The sequence below is a fragment of the Physella acuta genome, unplaced genomic scaffold (genome assembly GCF_028476545.2).
Source record: "Physella acuta isolate Inbredline_101_S28 unplaced genomic scaffold, ASM2847654v3 ptg000376l, whole genome shotgun sequence".
NCBI classification, from domain to species: Eukaryota; Metazoa; Mollusca; class Gastropoda; family Physidae; genus Physella; species Physella acuta.
In genome coordinates this window covers 172,986-196,675 of record NW_026731895.1, presented here as the reverse complement: position 1 = coordinate 196,675, position 23,690 = coordinate 172,986, and the positions used below count along the sequence as shown (strand labels likewise).

The 23,690-nt window shown below is 38.0% G+C and overlaps 1 protein-coding gene across 2 annotated transcripts; it reads right to left on the bottom strand.

Moving 5' to 3' along the window:
* Nucleotides 1-20,913, bottom strand: LOC131941898 (actin-binding protein WASF2). Of its 2 annotated transcripts, none has more exons than XM_059301478.1 (9): nucleotides 20,815-20,913; nucleotides 5,356-5,652; nucleotides 4,757-4,910; nucleotides 4,361-4,490; nucleotides 3,974-4,075; nucleotides 3,324-3,659; nucleotides 2,886-3,130; nucleotides 2,425-2,738; nucleotides 1-2,159 (listed from the first exon to the last, which is right to left on the bottom strand). In XM_059301478.1, the coding sequence occupies exons 2-9, from the start codon at nucleotides 5,621-5,623 to the stop codon at nucleotides 1,975-1,977; spliced, it is 1,734 nt and encodes a 577-aa protein (XP_059157461.1). In that variant the 5' UTR covers nucleotides 5,624-5,652; nucleotides 20,815-20,913; the 3' UTR covers nucleotides 1-1,974. The 2 variants fall into 2 exon arrangements, with proteins under 2 accessions (XP_059157461.1, XP_059157462.1); XM_059301479.1 differs by having other exon boundaries at nucleotides 3,327-3,659.
* Between the last annotated feature and the right edge of the window lie 2,777 nt (nucleotides 20,914-23,690).

Here is a 23,690-nt window from a genome sequence, read left to right as displayed (position 1 = left end):
TATATATAAACAAACAAAAATAAGTTTTTAAGAAAGTCACCCATTTTTCATTTACAAAGATAGTCATTCAGGCTGAGAGCAAATATTGACACCACATTTGACACAAATAATGTTATAAAGGACATAAATCTTTGTTAGGTTCTTGAAGCTCTGGTAGCTGAACACCTTGATTGTTGACATAAAAAGACCTCAGGGTAAATCAGAGCAAGCTCCAGTGTCAACAGTAGTCACGTGTGACTTTAAGAGTGAAGGTACTGTCTAGCGTCTTTGTGAGCTGATGTGTTTCTTTGATCTGATTGATATGGTATTACACAGTCGAAGTGAACGAGCCCTTACATAATGATGACACAAGTCAGTGAACCTGTCTAAAGTCAATGATGAGTTTACACACACAAGTCTGTTCATCAAATCTAGGATTTATTGAGGGTCACATTTTAAAACAACTTATTTTAGTGTGCGTCTAGCTGACAGGCATACAACAGGACCAGGTGGTTACACCTGCAACTTTATTATGCAACGCATGAACCTGTTTCCTGTTTACAAATCCCATCATCCATCATGCACTTTGAAATCATTAACATTAGTTCAAGCCATTTGAGTGTATATGGCAGCTATCTGATTCTTGTGAGGAGCAACATAAGAAATAGATCAGAATGACGCAGAGTGGTAGAAGTTCTATGGCCCAACAAATGACAGTATCAAAAGATCACAAACACTCTTGCAGCACACACAAGTGTAAAGTTAAACAACAAAGAATATACACTTTGAATAATAATCCTGTGCATCTAATATTTTAATTTGTTAATATAACTTATCATAGTAGCAGTCGTTTAAAAAAAATGAGAATATTGAGGTGGCAAAAAAAAAGAAAATTATGTTTAAAATCACAAACAACTTTTAGATAAGAAAATTTGTTAAGACAAAGTTTTGGGTTAAAATCTGACATCAACAGTTCAATAATCATAAAAAAAAAGAGATTTAAAAGATGTTAAGCAAACATGGTTAATTACGCTATTTTCAGGAAAATCTTACAAAAACTATTTAATTAAGTTATAAATATTAAAACCTATTAAAAATCTCTAGTTGATTTTGATATACAAAAGTAAACCTTCTACATAACATAGCTCAATCTTGTATGACAGCATCAAAATCTCTAACACAGTAGTAATGAAGTAAATGGGAGTTAACCCATTTGTTCGGTTATCTTCTCTTAGGTAGGCTGTACAGGTACATAGGGTTTAAATAAATTCAAAATGTGTAAAGAATAGGGGTAACTGATTATAGAATGACTAAATAGAGTGGGTAGTATGTAAAATCAGTACAAGATTGCAAGTCTAGAATATACACTCACTCTCTTAAGAGCTGCATTGATTATTGTAAGAGTCAGTGTATTAATTTAAGACCTCTCGAAAGGAAGATATTGTGATGAGTCTTGGCTACGACAAAAACAGTACATTTGCAATATGGGATTCTCTTAAACTCTTGCAGCTCTGAACTAATTCACAAAAGCTGGACCTCAGTACCACAGTGATAAATTTACAAAATTTATATACACATCAAAGTTTGTTGCTCATTTGTAAATTTTCTTTTTTTTTCAATTTTACAAAAAAAAATTAAATTCTGTCATAATTTTTTTTAAAATAATTAACACTTCATAAAATTATTACATGCATCACTCTTAACAAAATCGGCTCTTATTACACAGCTAATGTATGAAACAAAAACAATGTGTATAAATTAACATCTCTAGTTCAACTAGCAGATTCATTACATCAACTCCGAGCCTTAATTTAGGGGGAATATAACAGTCAATTTGTTTCATAGGTATCTGGAGACTCCTAGCTAATTGGGTAAGAGAGAGTGTGTTTGATTCCTGAGAACATCAGAAGAAAGAAAATCACTTTTAAAAACTGAAAACATTTTCTGTGGAGAAGTACAGTGTAGTGTTGCTAAAGAAAAACCAACTTGAGTCCATTAATCAGAATCACCCCAGTCGTTTCCACTGTCACTCTCTTCCCCACCGCTATCACTTATCTCTATCACTTTGCGCCTCATTTCAATAGCCTTGTCCATCAAAGCCTGGACATCCAAAGCACCTGGAGCCGTTGGCGCTTGTTTTTTATGTGTTCTTTCTTCTACTTTGCGTAGCCTCTTGTTTCCTAGTGATAAAATAAAAGAGTGAAACTTCAGAACAATTTACATTTGTTTTGTGTTAATATTATTAGCTGGAGTTTTCTAGCAGCTGATAAACATGGTTTTGTTTATAATTTATTATCAAAGGTTTAAATTAAAATGAGATCTAAATCAGCATACAAAATTGCTAAAAATGGTGTCATTCAATTTAGTGTAGTGTTGTTTTAAAAAGTGGCTAAAGTAATAGCAGTTTAGTTAGCTAGATCTGATTGAATGAGATGAAAAACTCACTATCAACTTGAATGATTTCCATCATCAATGCACTTCTATCACCACCAGGTTGAGGCTTATCCACATTGGCAGGCAGGCCCGTAGAGTTGGTTGATGAATCAGAATTAATGCTTCCATTTATAGTACTTACTGGAGGAGGGGGAGGTGGGGGTGGTGGAGGGGGCGGCGGTGGCGGGGGTGGAAATTGATTGGGCATTAAGGGTGGTGGAGGTGGTGATGGAGGTGGCATGAATGCTGGACCACCGGAAGAACCAGGATACGCTTGCGTACGTGTTGGTGATGGTGGAGGAGTGGGTAATGCTGTTCTTGCAGGTCTACTCAAAGAAAAAAAAAAAGCAATGATTAACATTTGTATACACAACAGTAAGAGAAATTTGAACAATGTAATAATTATTTTATCATATAATGAACATTATAAATCTTCAACAAATGTTGTGACTAAGATTTATTTAAAAACTTACCCAATTATTATGGATGATCCACCCCCTTGCATTGTTCGGTTGTTGAATGGTGGTGTACTTATATAAGGAGGCATGGGGTCCATCTCATTCACTGGGGGTGGTGATGGTGGAGGTGGCAAACTGTCTCTCGTATGAATGGGAGGTGGGGGTGGAGATGGAGGTGGACCCATCGGCCTATGTGGACCCTGTGCTGGTTTTTTACCACCAGTCGCGCCATTAGGTATCTTGCCGGGTGAGTACTTTGACTGTTCAGATAGAAAGGTAGTTTTTTTTATTACGGTGGTAGCTTAAAAGTTAGGTACAATAATAATACAAGTCAAGATTTTTAACTGCAACTAACAGTTTGTAAAAAAAAAAAATGAAGCCACAAAATAGATATTTTTGTTTGTGACATAAACTAACATAGAACAAAAACATTTAAACACAACAATCTACTGCTACCTGTGGCAGTAACTCAGGTTGCGGAGGATACTGAATGGGAACAGAGCTACGATCCATCACCATGCTGCTGGGATGAACTGGGTGGTTCTGAGCTGGATCGTAGTTAGATATATGCTGTGTTTGACCGTATTTGAGTTGCTGTGACTGTTGGTGCTGTAAGCGCTGCTGTTCCTGATGCCTCCTCTGGTCTGCCTGTTTCTGGTCTGCCAGTTGCTGCTCATGGAGCTTTCTCTGTTGTTCCTCTTGTGCTCTCATACGATCCAGCTCTGCTTGTCTTTGATCAGCCACATCAGTGTGACTTATTCCAGTCAACTGTTTCAGTGCTTGTGGGCTCTATAAATACATTCAATATACATTCAATATCATATTCAACAGTTACAATTTTCTAAATTTAAAACAATGTCCAAAATGGATTTTAAATTTGTAAGGTTAAAAATTTTGCTAAAATATTATTTCAATTACTTTTTTGTTTGTTATAGGGCTGGTAAGTAAGTCACCAACCAATTCTACGGCTCAATAAAACCAGCATGAGCCGTAGAACTGGTTGGTGACCTACTTACCAGTCCTATTGCTTGCTAACAGTGAAAATATTTTTTGATGAGTTGAAGTTTTATTTAGAAGAGTAAAACCAAAATAAAAAATCTTACCTGGTAATCTGAGAGTTCAATACCATCTTGCATTTTTTTATGTTTCTCTCTGATATTAGCCTTAGCCTCCTTAATGTGAGGTGCCCTCTTTTCTTGTGTTCTCTGAAACACACGAACTTTTCAGTAGGATCAAACAGGTAAGAGTAAAGAAAGGTGCTTTGTCTACAACTTGTGTTAGTAAAAAAAAACTACTCACAATGATAAAACCATTCTAAATGCTGGTATATTCACTGCACTACTTAAAACATTTGGATACTTGAAATTTTAAAACTGTGTTATTGATGCTAGCTAAATAAACATAGGATCTTTCTAAACTGAATCAAGGAATATTACATTTTATTTAAACTTAAAAATACACCTAAGGACAACAAATATTGAAATTCTTACTTCATTTCTTTTCCTTCGTTGTTCATGTAATTTTTTATTTTCTTGAATCTGTTTCCCCATTTCAATAGCCCACAGCTCAGCAAAGTAGCTGGGGTCTGTGTAGAACTTCATGCTGCTTTTGCCATCCTCCCTAAAAAGAAAAAAATTAGTTAACGAGGCAAGTTCAAGTTTTGAGTTTGGATTCCAAGCGAGAGTCCATAGGATGTCCCTGAGTCCACCCTGCTCTGATGGGCACCTCTTACATTAGGGAAAGACAGCTAGGCATAGTGCTGACCACATTATCCCTTCATATGCTGAGGTCACTGAAACTGGTGAACTCTACTTCACCGGCACCATGGACAATAAGGCTGAAAAGGGTTATTTTACTTCAAGCTAGACTTGATCATAGTAACAAACCTAAACTTGTCCAGTTTGTCCAGGGCTGGGGGAGCATCACATCGTTCATACACTTCAAGTATGGCCCGTGGCACTGTTGTTTTAGACAGCACTTGCTGCTCCTTCTTGTTGGAACTTTTGAAAGGTTTCTGTAAGTGAATGTCCTGGAGATTCACTGAAAAAAAAACATTTTACATTTTTTAATCTTCATCATTACCTCACAACTCTACTTTAAAAAAATATCTGATATCCTTATCGATACAATAACCATTTTGAAAAGATGGTCTGTTCAATATCACATTAAAACCTGGTTACACCATTGTGCCTCCCCCTTACACACACTTATTCCTGTGATTCCTTTGTTGTAAATAGTGGTGAAATATTCTCTGTCACAGATATACTTGTGAATCCAGCATTACATGCCTGGCAGCAGATCTGTGCTAGCCAAGGGTGTTTAAACCCCAAAAAAAATCTAACAGGCCTATCCACCCACACTGCCCTGTACACTGCTCCTCAATAGAAGGTATTTATTTTTGTATAAGACTTTCTTGTTATTAAAAAAAATATACTTAAAGCTCCTTAAACAGTATGTAATTCCAATGATCAAGAAAAGAACTTACAGACATCCACATTAGGATTGAGCTGAGTAACTTTCTCCCTGACATCCTCTATCCTGTTCATCAGATTCCTGCCACGATTGAAAACATCTAATGTTTCTTTGGAGAGTTCTCTAAACAGATCTTCAGCGTTCCTGCTCAGTGAACTCAGCTCCCTGATCACATTGGCTAATGTGTTGTTGGTCGTACATTCAAGGTCATCACGGACATCAAGGTCAAGTGGCTTGCGGCTGACCAGTACCGGCTCAATGAGCCGCTTGATGTGTGGCATGGCCCTGTGTTTGTTTGTTTTCTTTTAACCTGAAAATATAAACAGAGCACAAGTTAAAATGCTGTTTTTAGAGCTGTTAAAATGGAAACTGAAATAAAAGAAACAGCACTGTTACTCTTGTTATCTATTGCTGACTTTGATTGCCAATACCAGCAAGATGGTATCATTTCAGAAACAATTGCCTTTTGTGTATTAAACTTCTAGCTGATTAACATCTACTTGGTGGTATACAGCTCTGGTTAACTTAAAACACAGCTGTGGAGAGTAATAGGTGTGGTCTTAATCTTTTAGCTGCACGCCCAGCCCGCCTAAGTGCACAACATTAACACAGAATAATGAACAAGACACAGAAGTTGATACAGGTTGAACTAGAATAGGTTCTAATATGTAGTAGTACCAATACGTTGGATCATGCTCCTACTAGTATCTTATAGACTGATGTTCAAGTAAGCTACCAGTGGTCAACAAACTATATAAGTGGGCAAGTTAACAATACATTGACAAACAGCTGAAAAAAGCTGAGCAGTGCTACTACAGAGCAAACAATTAACTGCAGTCATTCATAAACTAATTTAATTAGTCGCTTATTTTTTTTTATTTAGAAAGAGGAGGTATAATTCGCGTGAGACAAGGGAGATCATTCGCCCCTCCCGACCAGTACACCACCAGTTACCCCGCCTGGTGGAACAATTTTTTTCTCTCTCCCAGAATAGCTCGCCACGGCGGCAGTACACAGATCGATGGGTTTTATTTATGTTAAGCCTAAACCTAAAACTGGCTTGTTCAACGTAAGGAGACAAGGACGGATAGCCTCGGCTATTAAACTCAGCCTTGAATTTTGTCTTAGAACTCATGGAGAGAGGGGTCGTGATGAAGGTCGAGTCCAGACATTATGGACTCGTGTCAGATGTTCAACGAAAAGAAAACAAGCTCGTGTAAAACTTGAGGGCGGAAACTGTTAAAACACTCGTCTAGTGGACACCTTTCAATGCATTAGGGATTTCAAACTTGGCGCCCTTTCATAAGTGTCGTCCATTAACGACATTTTAGCACATCCATCCTCGCCCAAATAAAACGTCCCACTCTCTTAAGTAAAAAATAATTTTAACGAAAATCAATACTTTAAAAAGGTTTTCATTGGTAAGCGATTTAATAGCTCGTATGCAAAATAACATTGTTCACTCCCCCCTCCCCCAATCGAGAGTCAAGTCCCTCCCACTGTGCGTGACGGCACTTAACCAACAGGTGCCTCTGATGAAGCGACATTGTTTTAAAATAAAATACAATGTGAAACGGGCCGTCAATAATGAAAGGAACAGGCAGCTCCAGTAATTGTGTCGCAATACCACGCTAGACGCCCACACGACTTACATTTCATTTGATTACATCGGCTGCAAGCGACCAGAATATAGGGAAATAAAAACTACAAAGCGAGCTGGTTTAATTAATCAAAGAGTAGGTAGAAGAGTAGTAGCTCGACCCTTCATGTAAACAGAGCTCTTCTTTGTATTGAAAGGTGAAGATGATAACACGGTTATTTGCTTGGTCTTTGTTGGTAAATTCAAACAGTAGTGAAGTTTTAAATGTATTGATCTTTTAACACATTGTAGACGTAAACTAAGATGTGGGGGGGGGGGGTGGGGGGGGGGGGGTCATTCACTTTATTAGACCACAAAAAAATTCCGACCCCATTGACGAAATCTCTGTGTGTGGACGTCCACTAATCCGCCTCAGCTCCCTCAAAACTTCTCACATACAGCTTTTAAATCGACTTCCGTTCAAATAAACATGCTCCTAACTACAGTTCCACACCAGGTCTAGCTGGACACGGCGGGTGTGGTTCTCCACACTAACTCACTAAGTCATATAGTCCTTGGGGAGATTTGACTTCTTATAAGTTATAACAAGTCCCTTTCCGTGATCGCAATTTTACATACAATGAGAACATACATACTATCACACAATGCTCAGAAAGCTAATCCCCGGCCACACATTGTATTGCTTCTATAGATGGTCTGAACGTCTAAAACTGATTAATCCAATTTACTCCGATTCTTACGGTGAACAGCTAAACAAACAGCCCACGGGAAAAATAATTCCAATTTAGATTTTCTACTGCAATGGCTTTTTCTCAAGCTTGCGCTTTTACATTTCTAACCAGTCAATTCTGTCAAGTGCGAGATGTCCATCAGACTCCCCGTGTGTAAAAACTACTGTATGAATATCTACGCTTACAGTTACATTCGATTGGGCGGTGAGTGCAGCGATCAATAGCCGCGCCCCACATGTATGTTTCCATCAAGGCCCCACACCCTCTCACCCAAGTACGCTACAATCCTCTCACAACGACGTGCCAACATGCCCAATCTCAAGGTGTTCAACCATCTCAGGACGCACGTCAAGACATTTTCTCCCCATCTACATACATATATCGCGTGCTTAGCTTGATGTAGAGACGTACAAGACATGGATGTGTGCAGCAAACACAGTACAAGCTTGGGTAAATTGTCCTGGCCATCTACAAGATTAAAATATAAATAACGTGCCGGGACAAGTGGGGTGGCACGTATCCCCAAGAGATATTAGCAAATATCGCACTCACGTAATACCGTTATGGCTCTACCGCGCGCACACCCCCCTCCCCTTTCCTTAACGCCGGTGCGCATCTGATTTGAGTGGTCAAAAAGATATGGGCACGAGAAGGGTAATATGAATGCGAGTAGACAATGAACTACGCCGTCTGCTGGCTCTTGGAGAAGATGAGATCGCTCGGCAAGACACTGATCGGGTATGAATATTACATTCATAGGTCAAGCATTTGACAGGATAATTACAGGCCGACCTACAAAAAAATCTGGTTACAGAAAATGGGTTAGGGCTTTTGAAAAAAAAACTTAGATCAGAGATTGAGTAGTTAATTATTTCCGATATTTGCAATCCGTGAGTGATGTCTTCATAACTGTATGAGTACTCTATTGTTAACAAAAACATTGGAAGGTTTCGAGAGTAACTAGTACACCTATTGGGCTAGTTCTACGGGTTATGTGAGGCCATTTTATTGTAAAACTACAACAAACCAGAGAAACAAGTTTTGGCCACCCCTACAACAGATTTAAAAACCACCATTTGACACGATCGAGCCAGTGAGGACACCACCGCCGAATGGGAGTATGAGGTGGTGTGTGGGATATCAAATATTCAGTGTACGCGCCCACACGGCATAACAAGCTTACGTGCTTTTGTCAGGCCGAATAGAGCACAGATATCAGAATCAATGGACAAAATTACAAACTCAGACTAACAAGTCGGTGAAGCACATTGTATACAAGTTTTAAAAAGTAGATAAAAATGTTTCTGTTTCTACACTACAAGTCTGAAACAGATACCGCAGTTGGGAATGCAAAGACTGAGTGCAAATCTAAGACAATCACAAGAATAAATATGTCAGTTTTCAGTATCCTGTGCACATAGAGTGTGGAGATGTGTAATGTGTTTGGCAGTATATAAAGTACAATGACTATGTAGTGTGTTGGCGTTATAAAGAGAGTAAATACTGTGTTGGCTGGACATTGAGTGTGTACTGTGCAGGGATGTGACCAGACCAGGGAAAAAAATTAGGAAATTTTCTTTGGACAAGAACTCAATATGTTTTATCTATTTTTTTAATCGCAGTTAAAGCAGTCTCACGCCATTACTGTTCTAATTAATCGTTTATTATAGCTAATATTATAAATAAAAGAAGTTTATGTTACTCTAAAATGACATTGAAAGTCTTGTCGAATTGCAATTTAATGTTTAACTTATAAACAACTTTTTAAAAAAAATTACAATTTTAATGTAACAAAAGTGGCAATTAAGTTCAACATTTAGCTAATTTAAAGTGTACTAATGTAGTCTAGTTACACTTTTGTTTTCAATTTTAAATTATACCTTATATTCTTTTAAAGATTGGCATGGTAAAAATGTTAGTCTTCAACTGTAAAATGCCTAGATTCAGATTAATTGTAATTTGAAAGTTTTGGGTTCAGGTGATGGAAAATGAAAATGACCAGATTAGCTGAAATTAGAAAGGGTCTGATATGTGAACCAAAGTTAACCATTTCGATTGTTATTTTTGTTTTTGGAATGGCTTAACTGTAAATTGTTTGTTTTTGGAATGGCTTAACTATAAATTGTTTGAGGTCATCCATAAATGACGTCACGTTTTTTTTTTTTTACGATTTTTACCTCTCCTCTCCTCTCCATCACAAAAGACAGACCCCTCCGCCCTAAAATGACGTCACACCTCATCCAACAACCGCTCCCCCCTCCTCAATATTGAATTTGAATTTTTTTTTTTTAAACATCGATTTTTTTTCTAAAATATTGACTGAGCTCGACCAAAGTAGGGTATTTTAATTAATTTATATTACAATTTTTTAAAAAGTTTTCTAAAACGCGTAATAGCGGCTAAAATTCAGTTTCTAACATTACTTTTTTAAAATAAAAAAATATGACGTCACACTATCTGACCCCCTCCCCCTCATTGCACGTCACAAAATTACGGACCCCCCCCCCCCCCCCACTACGAGTGTGACGTTGTTTATGGAAGACCCCTTATTAATAACAGTCCATGTCGTATTTTTTCTTCGGAGTCACGTTGAGTTCAGTTGTTTTTTTTAATCTGTAGGCCTATAGCAGGGGTCTCCAAACTACGGCCCGCGGGCCGGATGCGGCCCGCGAAGTCCTCTCATCCGGCCCGCGGAGATCTTTTTGTCCAAGGAAAAATCGTTTGTTAGTGATGGCTGAGGAACTTTGCCCAGAAAAATCAAAGACATGCCTCGAAGAAACTGGCCCCCGAACTAAAATTTGATAGTTAATGCGGCCCTCGGACTGAAAAGTTTGGAGACCCCTGGCCTATAGCATAGGTATTGCAGGAACAGCTATTTGAAATTACTGTGACGTCCATTTTAATTTTTTTCCCCACAAGCAGTACCAAACACGTACTTGGAGGTCAAGGTGAGGTCACAAGAGCCACGGTTGCTACAAGGGGGGGGGGGGGGGGTAGTCTAGTCCTCATAGTCACCTTTTTGCAAGGATTTTAATTTTAATTTTAGATAGCTAAATAAAATAAAATCAGAGAGAAACTGTAGATTTGGGTGGGTTAAAATACAGAAAGATAAATTAGGCTATATCGATAGCTAGATTACCAGGCTAGGGAGATGCGAGTTTCATTTGAAGAAAGGCATTATTTTAGAGTACTTTTTCCCGTGTTTTTGATAAATATTCAACTGATATCGGCGGAATATTGGGACCAAAAAAATGCGTTCTGAAAAATACTGAAATTCGCAGAAATTCTGAATCTTGACCTAGATCTATATTTCATCTTAATCTAGCACCGTCAGACCTAGCGCAATCGTCTAATTAAAAAGAAATGTGCATATTTGACCTAACTACTGTAATTCTCGATTTAAATACGAATATATGGAATGCGCAAGTCGGCCGTTTCCGTAGATGTCATTTTCGTTGTTTTTTTCTAATTTTTAAAACTTCGGCAAAAATCGAAGATCGGCGGAAAAATTCGGCAAAAATGAAATTAGCGGAGGAAACTTGCAGCTGAAACGGAAAAATCGGATTTCCGCTAAAATTCGGAAAAGTCACATCCCTGACTGTGTTGGCTGGACATTGAGTGTGTACTGTGTTGGCTGGACATTGAGTGTGTACTGTGTTGGCTGGACATTGAGTGTGTACTGTGTTGGCTGGACATTGAGTGTGTACTGTGTTGGCTGGACATTGAGTGTGTAGTGTGTCTAGTGGCCACACTTGTCAATGTCCCATTTACTTGCCACTTGAGTAGCATGTAATGACATCAAAGTGCGAGACACTATCACCGCCTACTGGAACAATGACTACATTCATAGTACAACTCCCCCATGCTTCAGATGACTTTAATTCACGTAATTCTATACAGAGGCGTAGCTACAGTTACTGGCGACTAACTAGATTTATGCCACCTCAGCGCTGTATCTCTGGTGTCACATTGCTAGTGAAAAATTTAGAGTGTATACGGTAAATGAAAACACTTGATATTTTGAGAAAAGGCAGTATCTTATATTTGCACGCGCGGAACAAAGATCAACAGCTTATTTTTGACAGTTTATTGGATGATCTCGGCAAGTCAAATTGTAAGGAGTTGTGGGCGAGAGGAAAAGCCAGCATAGATTACGAAAGCCGAATTTACACCAAACACTTCTTGAAACAAAACAATGGCCAAATATATAATACATTTCTTCTCTCAAACAGAAATAGCCAGATTTTTTTCTAACCGAAAGGGCAGTTTTCTTCCCTCACACAGAAAGAGCAGATTTCTTCCCTCACACAGAAAGAGCAGATTTCTTCCCTCACACAGAAAGAGCAGATTTCTTCCCTCACACAGAAAGAGCAGATTTCTTCCCTCACACAGAAAGAGCAGATTTCTTCCCTCACACAGAAAGAGCAGATTTCTTCCCTCACACAGAAAGAGCAGATTTCTTCCCTCACACAGAAAGAGCAGATTTCTTCCCTCACACAGAAAGAGCAGATTTCTTCCCTCACACAGAAAGAGCAGATTTCTTCCCTCACACAGAAAGAGCAGATTTCTTCCCTCACACAGAAAGAGCAGATTTCTTCCCTCACACAGAAAGAGCAGATTTCTTCCCTCACACAGAAAGAGCAGATTTCTTCTCTCACACAGAAAGAGCAGATTTTTTCTCTCACACAGAAAGAGCAGATTTCTTCTTTCACACAGAAAGAGCAGATTTCTTCTTTCACACAGAAAGAGCAGATTTCTTCCCTCACACAGAAAGAGCAGATTTCTTCTCTCACACAGAAAGAGCAGATTTTTTCTCTCACACAGAAAGAGCAGATTTCTTCTTTCACACAGAAAGAGCAGATTTCTTCTTTCACACAGAAAGAGCAGATTTCTTCTTTCACACAGAAAGAGCAGATTTCTTCTCTCACACAGAAAGAGCAGATTTCTTCTCTCACACAGAAAGAGCACATTTCTTCCCTCAAACAGAAAGAGCCTACGTGAAATCTTCTCTCAATCAGCCGTCCCCAACTGCTAGTTAACCGTAAACACTCGGCCCGTGCTGTCTGATCTAGTAAGTCGTGTAAGTTCCGACAATCGAGCTCATGATTCGTTAACTTTTCCGGTGGCTGGACTATAATCGGAGGTGAAAATGTAACCATCTGATTCAGGAGATGATGTAACATGAATAACCTATACGGAATATCCCCAACAGAGCTCGTTGTGTTTTCTGCTACAAGCAGTCAGGCTATGACTCGTAAACTTTTGTGTGAGTGTATTCTGCCGTAGCAGATACATCAGTGTATCCAGTACTCTGTAAGATATTATCTTACTACTGTCACCCCCACTTCATCTGGCAATCGCAGATGATACGACCAAAGGCTTTTAGGTGCGCACTTCAAGATGGTTGATCATAAATTACTAAATAGATAATACAGGAGGGAAAATGGATTTTTTTTCTACAATAGAATCACGAACTATAGCAACGAACGAAAAAACAAAAGTCTACTTAATCGTTCAGAGAGCGAGTTTTTTTTTTCTGGAGCCGACACGAAATCCCTGTACACATCAGTTTTAAAAGGTGGGGTAGGGGGAGAGAAAACGTACACACGGCAAACAGAACTCGGCACGGTCGTTGCTGGCTGTTGTGTAAATATGATGATGTGCTTCCTGGTGGTAGCCGTCCGCCGCGGTAGATAAGTACTCAGTGGAGCTCTACTGCATTTCAATCAACTGGACGGCGGCTCATTAGTAGGGCTTGTCCGAGATGAGAACTTTGCTCAATCAGTTTGGTAAGCAAACAACGCCAGCAGCCATCAAGAGACGAACACCATTGATTAGTGCTAGCGGCATATCAAAGGAGGCGTTTTCTATTGCGTCAGTGGACGGGGAATCAAATATTCTTTCAATGAACAACATCAATTAAATAGACCATAATATTTAATGTAAAATATTTACAAACTAGATAAAAATACAGCTTGTAAAAGCACACAAATAATTTAAGCGATGAAAACGGTTTTATTTTGAGCAATGCAGCGTGCCCGTATTTCCATTAAACAAAAAATAACCGTGATTAAGTTAAAGCTTGCAGAAAAGTGTATTTATAAGAGCCTTATTAACACGCTGGAATGAATGAGCGATTCACCCAAGGCTCGTTAAGGTCAGGCCGACGATGTGCTCTTCCAGGTATTTTTTTCTCTCTACCCACCCCCGCCGTGTTACCCCCCTACCTCCTCCAGCAGTAAGGAGATGCTCTTTGTCTATTAATAGCTTTGGGAAAACGGAGCGACGATAGACTAAGGAGCTAATATTACGTGAGAGACAGATAGACGGCCAGACAAGAGTTGGGCTGTGTAATACATCGGCGAAAGCTTTCAGAATTGTGGCATTATGTGATGTACTAGAAACGGCTTAGGATTTTATTATATAGCTTTAGCAAGGCATGAGAATATTACGGCCTAATTAGATGCAATCGTCCTTTTTTAACAGCGCCCAAGCATATATTCAAAGTTTAACCATATACCTAACTATGTGCTAAAAACTTATTCTAATTCAACGCCAAACAAACAGCCACCATTACTTAAAAGTTGACTGCCAAACCAGCAAGCGTATCTCAGTGATGGGGCAAACGAGGGGACATTGTACTCACGTTTTAGGTGGTTACAGCATAAGCTAAGCACAATATTTATACCTTGATACCATCAACAAACAGCTACTTTTTTTTCGACCTATGAAGTCTAATATTTCATTTTAAATGGAGAAACAACTAGAGATTGTATAAATTAGCGATCTGTTACAAACATTTCGTCGGGCCGTATTTAAATCACGTATCTTAACACGCTCGAGTAAAATGTCAGAGACCAAATGTTTGGCGACAGTTTTGGCGAATCCTATGAACTATATTTTCTACCAGGGTCCTTGTAACGAAGTAAGCGAGGTCCATGTCTAATGTGAGTGGTTTCAAATGTAACTCCAGGTAATTTGGCCTCGCCGTGAGTTCAAACCAAGGGAATGCACGCCTTTTTATTTGCTGACTTGTTCTCTCCCCTCAACAATGTTTGATGGTGTTATGGTTCGTGTCAACATAATCTCAACAACACCATCTCTTCTTGCTATGCCCATTACAACTTTAAAAGAAAGGGGGGGGGGCAGAAAGGCAAAGGAAAAAAAGTTTGTTCCATAACACACATCACATTTAATTGATTTTGAAAAGCAGCACAACTTGGCAGAGTTAAAGGTCGGTTTTTTTATCTCCGCCTTCATCCACTATTTTCCTGCGTTTTGCTTCAACCTAGCTATCTTTTTTACATTATAAAGATCGTAAAACGCTACATTTAGAAGTTTCCTTCGAATGAATGTACTTGATTATAGATCAAGCAAACGTGAGCTAGTTGTAAAAACAACAAGAAGAGTAGAACAACTGTAACACTGAAGTGTTTAGAGCACGAAGTAGATAATGTGCATGTTTGCAGCACGAAGTAGATAAAATATATGTATTTCCACATAACGTAATTTTTTAATGCAACGTGTACGACTTTCTCTATCTGAAGAAGCGGCTACATGGCTATCCCAATGTTTACATGCATAACTGTTAACTTTTGCCCAGAGGTCATTCACACGCTTATGAGATTATGTAATGCAAGCGAAAACTCTTCCTATGTGAATTAATTTGTGATTTGATAAATGAATATTTAAACATCCTAAATTTTAAAATATACACACAACAAGTTGTCCATATAACAGATATGGGATGATATTTAGGATATCTCAACAGCGGGTACTAAAGTCAGTGTCTTGATTCCCATACTTTTAACCAAACAAAACTACGTGGCCACAGGGTCACAAGTAAAAAGTACAGCCATCTGTCAAAGTAACGGCCGTGTGACCTTACTAGCCGAGCATAATTGAGATGAGTCACTTGGTAACACGGACCTGTTGACGTGGTACCAGAGAAAATCTGCCGAGAGCACGGCCTCGTTAATATACAGAAGGCTCTAAACGTTCAACAGAATCAATGGCATTTTTCTTCCATCCCTTCACACAAGAGGTGGGGCGATCAGATGGCTGTTCAACTTTCAATCAAGAGAACCAAATAAGACTGTACCACAGAACCTTAATAAAAAGGTAATGTTATGAGCCCATAGTGAGAACAACGAATAGCCCAAATGATTTGACAATGATTTGTCCGAAATACGCTAATGTGTTGTGTGACACTGAATGTAGAAGACAGGTTGCGTGACACAGAACTTAGTACACAGGTTGCGTGACACAGAACTTGGTACACAGGTTGCGTGACACAGAACTTAGTACACAGGTTGCGTGACACAGAACTTAGTACACAGGTTGCGTGACACAGAACTTAGTACACAAGTTATGTGATACAGAACTTAGTACACAGGTTGCGTGACACAGAACTTAGTACACAGGTTGCGTGATACAGAACTTAGTACACAGGTTGCGTGACACAGAACTTAGTACACAGGTTGCGTGACACAGAACTTAGTACACAGGTTATGTGATACAGAACTTAGTACACAGGTTGCGTGACACAGAACTTAGTACACAAGTTATGTGATACAGAACTTAGTACACAGGTTGCGTGACACAGAACTTAGTACACAGGTTGCGTGACACAGAACTTAGTACACAGGTTGCGTGACACAGAACTTAGTACACAGGTTGCGTGATACAGAACTTTGTACACAGGTTGTGACACAGAACTTAGTACACGGGTTGCGTGACACAGAACTTAGTACACAGGTTGCGTGACACAGAACTTAGTACACAGGTTGCGTGGCACAGAACTTAGTACACAGGTTGCGTGACACAGAACTTAGTACACAGGTTGCGTGACACGGATTGTAGAAAAACAATGTGTGGCGCAGCATGGTGTGTGATACAGACTAGCGGATTTGGATTGTAGTAGCTAAAGGTTGGGTGACACAAGATATAGAATACATGCTGTGTGACACGGTACGCTGAAGATATAGGTTACCTGACAAAAACTATAGTAGATACACGGAATGTAGTGGACACATTGTAACGACGAAAGCATGAAATCCTGTGGATGACTTGAAACGTAACGTAATCATTAAACTTTGCTAGTAACTTCCTTATTCACTGTAAGCTTTATACAACAGGTTAACCGTAGTCTTTAAATTGGCTTCACTTGAGGGCATATGCCCTTAACGTGATCATAATTTTAGACTCGACCATGAAACCACGAGCTCTTGAGCCAAACGGCGACTAAAACCACGCCTGTCTAATCATCCGTGAGCACATAATATTCTTAACCCCTCCTCGAGAAAAGCTTAACAAACACAAGATGTTTTAAATGCCCCAGCAAATGTGTATTGACGTTTTTTTCCCCCCTATCAGCTACATTTTATGAAATGCAATCTTTGAAATCTATCCACCGAAATATTCATCACATGCCATAACTTTTCTCAATTAGGTTGTTTACAATTTGAATGTTGATGAATAGATGCCCAGCGTGTGGAATGTGACAATTAAAAAACAAACATGCCCGGTTGTGGATGCGTTGTTATATCGCTTGCTTTACTTGACATTAATAGAACTAGTAATACAACAAATGTAAAACCTTTTTACAATAACAGACTTACAAATGCACTAAAATAGAAAATTAAACAAGCTTTCTTTAGTAAAAACGTGGGCTGCTAAAAGTGTCAGATACCTCCCGAGAAATCAAAGCATTTAATTAGGGAAGAAAGTTTAACTACTTTCTTATCTATGTTGCGTGTTATTATGGGGTGGGGGCGAAATAATATGTTAATGTCTTTCAAATGCAATTTTAAAAATGACAAAAACATCCCCCCCCTTACATTATCATAACGTAACAGCAACCAGGATATAATTACATTAATTTTTTAATGCAATAAGAATATCGTAATCAAAACTATTGCTTCGTTTTAGTTGACGCATGTTTCAAGAAATCACATATTTTAAACGTAATTAACTTTGATTAGATGACCCCCCCCCTTCATTTTATATTTAAATTATGGTATCAAACAGCCCATGTGAATGTGTATTCAACAGAGCTAACAGTGGCTAGAGCAACCAGGAAGTTTAAACACGCGTGTCCGTTATACTCGACACATTCAATGCCTATAGGGCTTCTTACTAGAATTTATGGTTACACCCTCGCTTCTGGGGAAGCTAAAATAACTAGATCGTCAGGGAAGCTTGTCGGTCAACCCATTAAAACTATGTTGATTTCAATTATAAAATTTTCAATTATTGAAACAAACAACAAGAGACTTATTAAACATTCCCCTAGAATCCAGAGGTTTATGAAGAATAGTTAGATACAATGTAACTGTCTTAGTTAATTCTTGTTTAAACTCTCTCAATTTAACATGTCTGAACTGTGTGAAGTAAAGATCGTTAGATTTTAATGCAAAAAAAAACATAATTAGTTTCTATCGCATGTAGAAACGCCTGTTTCATAAAATCACCGCCAGTCAACTGTACGTCACATACAGAAATAGCTGGCCCTGACTCAGCACTAACCAGGAAGCTGCAGTGGTACTTCAACACGATCCAGGCAATTAAGGGAACCAATTATAGCTCACCACACTGTCAAAGTTGCTTTTTTTTATTTATTGCGTGCTCAAAATATAATATCAGACTAATTAATGAACATGATTAATTGACGTGGCCACAGAATGTGAGAGCACTAGGATTACACTTGTTGTGACGGTATGTGATGGTACTAGAGACGGCCATATGATACTAGCAACACACGATGCTTGCCTTTTGTTCTAGGCTTTAAGTAGTGAACAGAGGCAACCACCAGCAGTGGTGACAGGCCATAGAGATAAGATCGCCTTCACCGTCCCTTACTGTAAAACTGCTTATAGCTATCGGCAGGAAAATAGAAACCACATAAACATAGGTTTAATGGTCCTTGGTGGCTAAAGAAATATACGGAAAACAACAAAATCCTATTTAACAACATTATGCTGAGAGTAGAAGAAAGGTGTAGCTTGAAATTCAGGTAATTATTTACCTGATCAATATGCAGAGAGAGAGAGAAAAAAAGAGTTTGTGTTTGACCAGAAAATACATTTAGAACAAAATATTTGATAGTGAGTTAGTGGACTATGCCTTGAAAGACAGGAAGAAAATAATGTATAGGCCTACATTATATAAGCTTAAACTCTCTAGTCAAATAATGACTTAATACTCCCTTGCTCTCAGGGGACAAAGTGTTTTGAACACTTCAAATGCTAACAACATGCAGTCAGGCTTGAGTGTCAATTTTAATTGCTGTAACTATGTATATTAAAATGATATAGAAGGAAGATACTTCTTCACATTATAACCATTATGAAAATGTTTAAACAAACAATTTAAGTTATGGAAGGACAGGGCTTTCAACATAAACAATGAACAAAAAATTAGTCTGCAATGTTTCAGCAATAATAGTTATCATAACAAAGTATCTATGTCGATCTATAGCATTAGCAAATAGATATCCGAATTGTATTTATTACCTTGAATACTTAAAATATATGCATTTAAAAAAAAGATTTTATGGTTTAACTCTTCATAGCTGTATTTATAACCTGTGTACTAATTTATTAGAAACCCCTACTTTAATCATTAAATTGAAGTACTTTAAATTTATTATCATAATAAATGATTCAGCAAAATCAGGAGTTCATTGATTAAGAAACTGGCTCTAAATTTTTTCCAGATTAATAAAATCACCTGTATTTATATTATTATAAAGAAATACTGTTAAATTCCTTTGCAGCAATAAATTAGAGGGTTGAGGACATGCAAACTTGAATATGTAACTACATAAACTTGGCCTATACTTTGTAGAATATATCAATATCAGTGGTTATAAAAAGCTTTAAAAATGACAGATCCCAACATATTATCTTACGTTGAACAAAAGTAGATGTCTGATTTTTTACCTATACTAATACTTTATTTATACATGATATAGAAAATCAAAATTATAAACTAAATCATTATGATTAAGCCTCACAATAACTAATAGATTAGGATAAGACCAACTGCTACAATTTCAATAAATTATCTGCCATCTTAAACTCAATATTAAAACAATTTATGTATGCTAAACATATGATTGTGGTTTTTTTTTGTCTAAGCAGAAGAGCAAGTATTACCCTAACGTAAAAAAGAGCAGTTCATAATTCACTTAGGTACTTAGCTATTTCAAAAAGAGTTATGAAGTTATGTAGTAAGATAAAGCATAATATAGATGCAAACAAACAGGCTCTACCATATCATATTTGTTGTTAAATAATGTGATGCGTGAGTTGTACTATTGTTAGGAGTATGTGTCCGATAATATTATCCACAGTAAATTGTAATAGAATCTTCTAAAAAAAGGTTGCTAGATTACTGGTAGTCAACTAAGTACAATTATGAATTGCTAATGTCAATGCTAGCCCTATCCTAAGTCCTACCATAATTTCTGACCTTAAAACTAAACCTGAGATTTCAATCTGGTTGATACTATTACTAGCAAGGCATATTTGTATTTTGTTGACTACTAGTGGGACTACAAATGTAAAAACCTGTTTTATTATTTTTAAATAGATTTATTTCATTGTGGTGTTATCAAACACATACCCCCAATATCCCATGCGGACTTGTAGACTAATACTATTTTATGGCTGGAGATTATGCCTAATCATTAGTACAATACTTATTAGTGGCCTGCTAAAATCTAGATCCTAGATCTATTCTTTCATTAAAAATTAGTGATTAATTCAACCACTACACTAATAATAAAATAATGTTTAAATTGGTAGGCTTAGGCCTAATTTTAAAGTATTTTAAAGCTAGAAAACGTCTAGTCTAGATGATCTAGATCTAGATTACAAGTAATTTTAACAGAGTTTACGGGAGTTTCTGCCGTTGAGTTGCAGTATTGCCGTCTCGTCTAACACATACTCAGTACTCAGTCTATTTAATTTTCTCACTCATTTTTTTACCACTTCACGACTTCTGTTGCAGTGTTACTGTTAGATTAGATTACGAGCACGGGTGCTAAATATTTTTACTTAGAGTATAAACATTAACTATCTATAGGCTGAAATACTAAAAATGATTTTCATTAAGTTGTATCCAAGAAGCTACTTACCGAATGTATCGTAGGAAAGTTTCATTTTGCAGGGAATGTAAATAAACAACTAGGTCGAGTGAAATAGGAAGTCCCTAATAAAATGGCGACAATCTCGATTCTTACGTTGAACTACGAGATCTTATAAATAAAAAAAATTAGTAGGCCTAGATTTAGAATTAAAACATTGCTCAAAATCAAAAATATTTTTCGCGCAGACTATGGGCTAGTTTAAGCTTATCAATATCTGTTTAATAATCACCCTTATTATATATTTTCTTACGACTATATAGCTAATCTAATGTATAGCCATTTTAACTGTAGCATTAGCCTAAGTGAATTCATATCAATCTAACAACGTGTCTGAATAATAGTAATATGGGCCTAGATCTAGATCTATATCTATCTAGATCTAGATCTAAATATCTTGACTACAGTGAATCTCTAGATTGATTAGAAATATTGTCTTTCCATTGTGAAGATGGGTTGGATTGTTAATGAAATAGCAATGTTAACAGAGTTATTAGGGGGGTCATCTATAAATGACGTCACACTTGTAGGGGGGGGGGGTCCGTAATTTTGTGACAGTGTGTGATGACGGGGGTGGGGTGGTTCAGATGGTGTGACGTCACACTTTTGCATTATAAAAAAAAACAATGTTAGAAAACGAATTTTACCAGTTATTTCGCGTTTTAGAAAACTGTTTTAATAAATTGGAATTGATTAAAGTACTCTATATTGACAGAGTTCAGACAAGATTTTGGAAAAATATCTTATTTTAAGAAAATTTCAACTGCAGTTTTGATGGGGTGGGGGTGTAGGCTAAGGTGTGACGTCATTTAAGGAGGGGAGTTAAGCTTTTTGTGATGGAGGGGTGGGGGGGGGGTAAAAAATCGTCCAAAAAAGCGTGACGTCATGTATGGATTAACCCCCCCCCCAGCTTATTATAATGCCTAATGTACCTAGACTATGTCTACCTTCGGCATTGTAATGAAATAATACAAGATCAGTAATGTTCAGAGTTGTAGCGACCCTTCCCGGTGACAAACTTTCGATTTGCACCCCCCCCCCCCCTCAAGATTTCGATTTGCACCCCCCCCCCCCTCAAACTTTTGATTTGCACTCCACCCTCAAGATTTCGATTTGCACCCCCTTCTCAAACTTTCGATTTGCACCCCACTCTCAAACTTTCGATGTACAACCCCACCCCTCAAGATTTTGATTTGCACCCCCCTCAACCTTTCAATTTATTTTTCCAACCCATTTTGGCGCCCCCTAAGGTCGGCGCCCGGGGACATATGTCCCCCCCTCCCCCCACCCCCCTCGCTACGCCTCTGGTAATGTTGCACAATGTTATTTGTCTTTCCATAATGAACTTTGCCTTATTACTTTATATAAGCAAAAAAAAAATACATTTAAAAAAATTAGGTATATTTCCTAAAGCAATTTTCGAGTAATTCATAGATTCTAATAAATAAATAAATAAAACAATCATCGTTTCACTGCTTCCGACTTAAAGGAGAAAAAAAAAACACACCTAAATAGTCATGGAGGGAGTGGTTGAATAGTAGAGCGTACAACTGCTAATGACAGTGATCGAGTTCAGGTCCCGGGCTCAAGTCTTTTCAGACGTCCTTGAGTCCACCCAGGTATCTATCTATAGGCCTACTGAACACGCGTTAGGGAAACTAAGTGGCTGACCATTTAAACAGATGTACTCTACTTCACCTGCCCCATCTTGGGCACGAACGGGGAGACGATAATGATGAAAGAGTCACAAAGACCAACATGCATGGTCACGAACTTCAACATTTTCTGAATCCAACCCGTGGCGTGTAAGCTACGAGTTTCGAGATTGCCCCAAATAGCAGACAACAGTATTTCCAATATAGTTGCATATCTAGATGTTTAAAAAATAAGTCATCCAATTAACGTTGCGATTTAAAAAAAAAAACGATTTTTACCATCACCACCGCACCCCTCATCGCAACGCACAATCACAAATAGCCAGACTCCCCTTTCTTTCAAAAATATTTATTATGATTAATTCTGTTGATTATTTTTTTTATAGCAAAGTAAAAAAAAAAAACTCGTAGGAATCTGTTGTCTCCATGTGGTCACTGGCCGTTTTGACGCCTCACGATCTAATATAGGCCTAAGCCTTTATATGCCTAGCCAGGTTTGTTAAAGTTAAAATGGCCATACGACGTATCGGCTCCCGACATATTGGCTCCCGACAAAACGACTCCCGACATACCGTCTCCAGACAAATAAATTGCAATTGTCCCTTATGGCATTGACGTAACCATTTTATACGCCTCATCAATAACACCACCACAACCCCACCAGAATGAAAAACTTCTTCACGAACCAACAGCAATTCGTAAACTATTCAGGCTCTTAACAACAAAGTGCCACTAAATTAAAGATTTTTATGTTTTATTATTCCCCGCGAGGACCTGTTGCTTAAAAGCGAGCACGGAAATTTTGTATCATATTCATGATGTTTACAAGATAAACGACGTTTTGTTTTGATAGCCTACAAGCATACCGAAGATAAATGTGCCGCATGGACCCCTCTCCTAAGTTACATTGAATTGGAACAACCCTCAACCGACTCATTTGATTGACGTCATAAAACTAGACGATCCGTATATTTTTAAAACATACATTTTTTAATAGGGCCTGCTCCATAAAATAATTTTAAAAAGGGTATGCTGACCAGGAGCTACACACATTTTATTATTTAAGGGTGTTGGCTGAGATGAAAATAAAGGGGTCCTACTGGCACGGGTACCCATTTAATGAGACGTTTTCGCCAGTAGACCTACTTTCTTTACAGGAAACCAGACTTTCTTCCAGTCACCTCTTAAGGGGGGAGGCAGAGCCCCCCCCCC

Coding starts and splice junctions, on each gene's coding strand:
- LOC131941898 (XM_059301478.1), bottom strand. CDS start 5,623: ATGCCACACATCAAGCGGCTCATTGAGCCGGTACTGGTCAGCCGCAAG. Junction 4,076..4,360: donor AACGAAGGAAAAGAAATGAA/GTAAGAATTTCA, acceptor CGTGTGTTTCAG/AGAACACAAGAAAAGAGGGC. Junction 3,131..3,323: donor CTGAGTTACTGCCACAGGTA/GCAGTAGATTGT, acceptor CTATCTGAACAG/TCAAAGTACTCACCCGGCAA.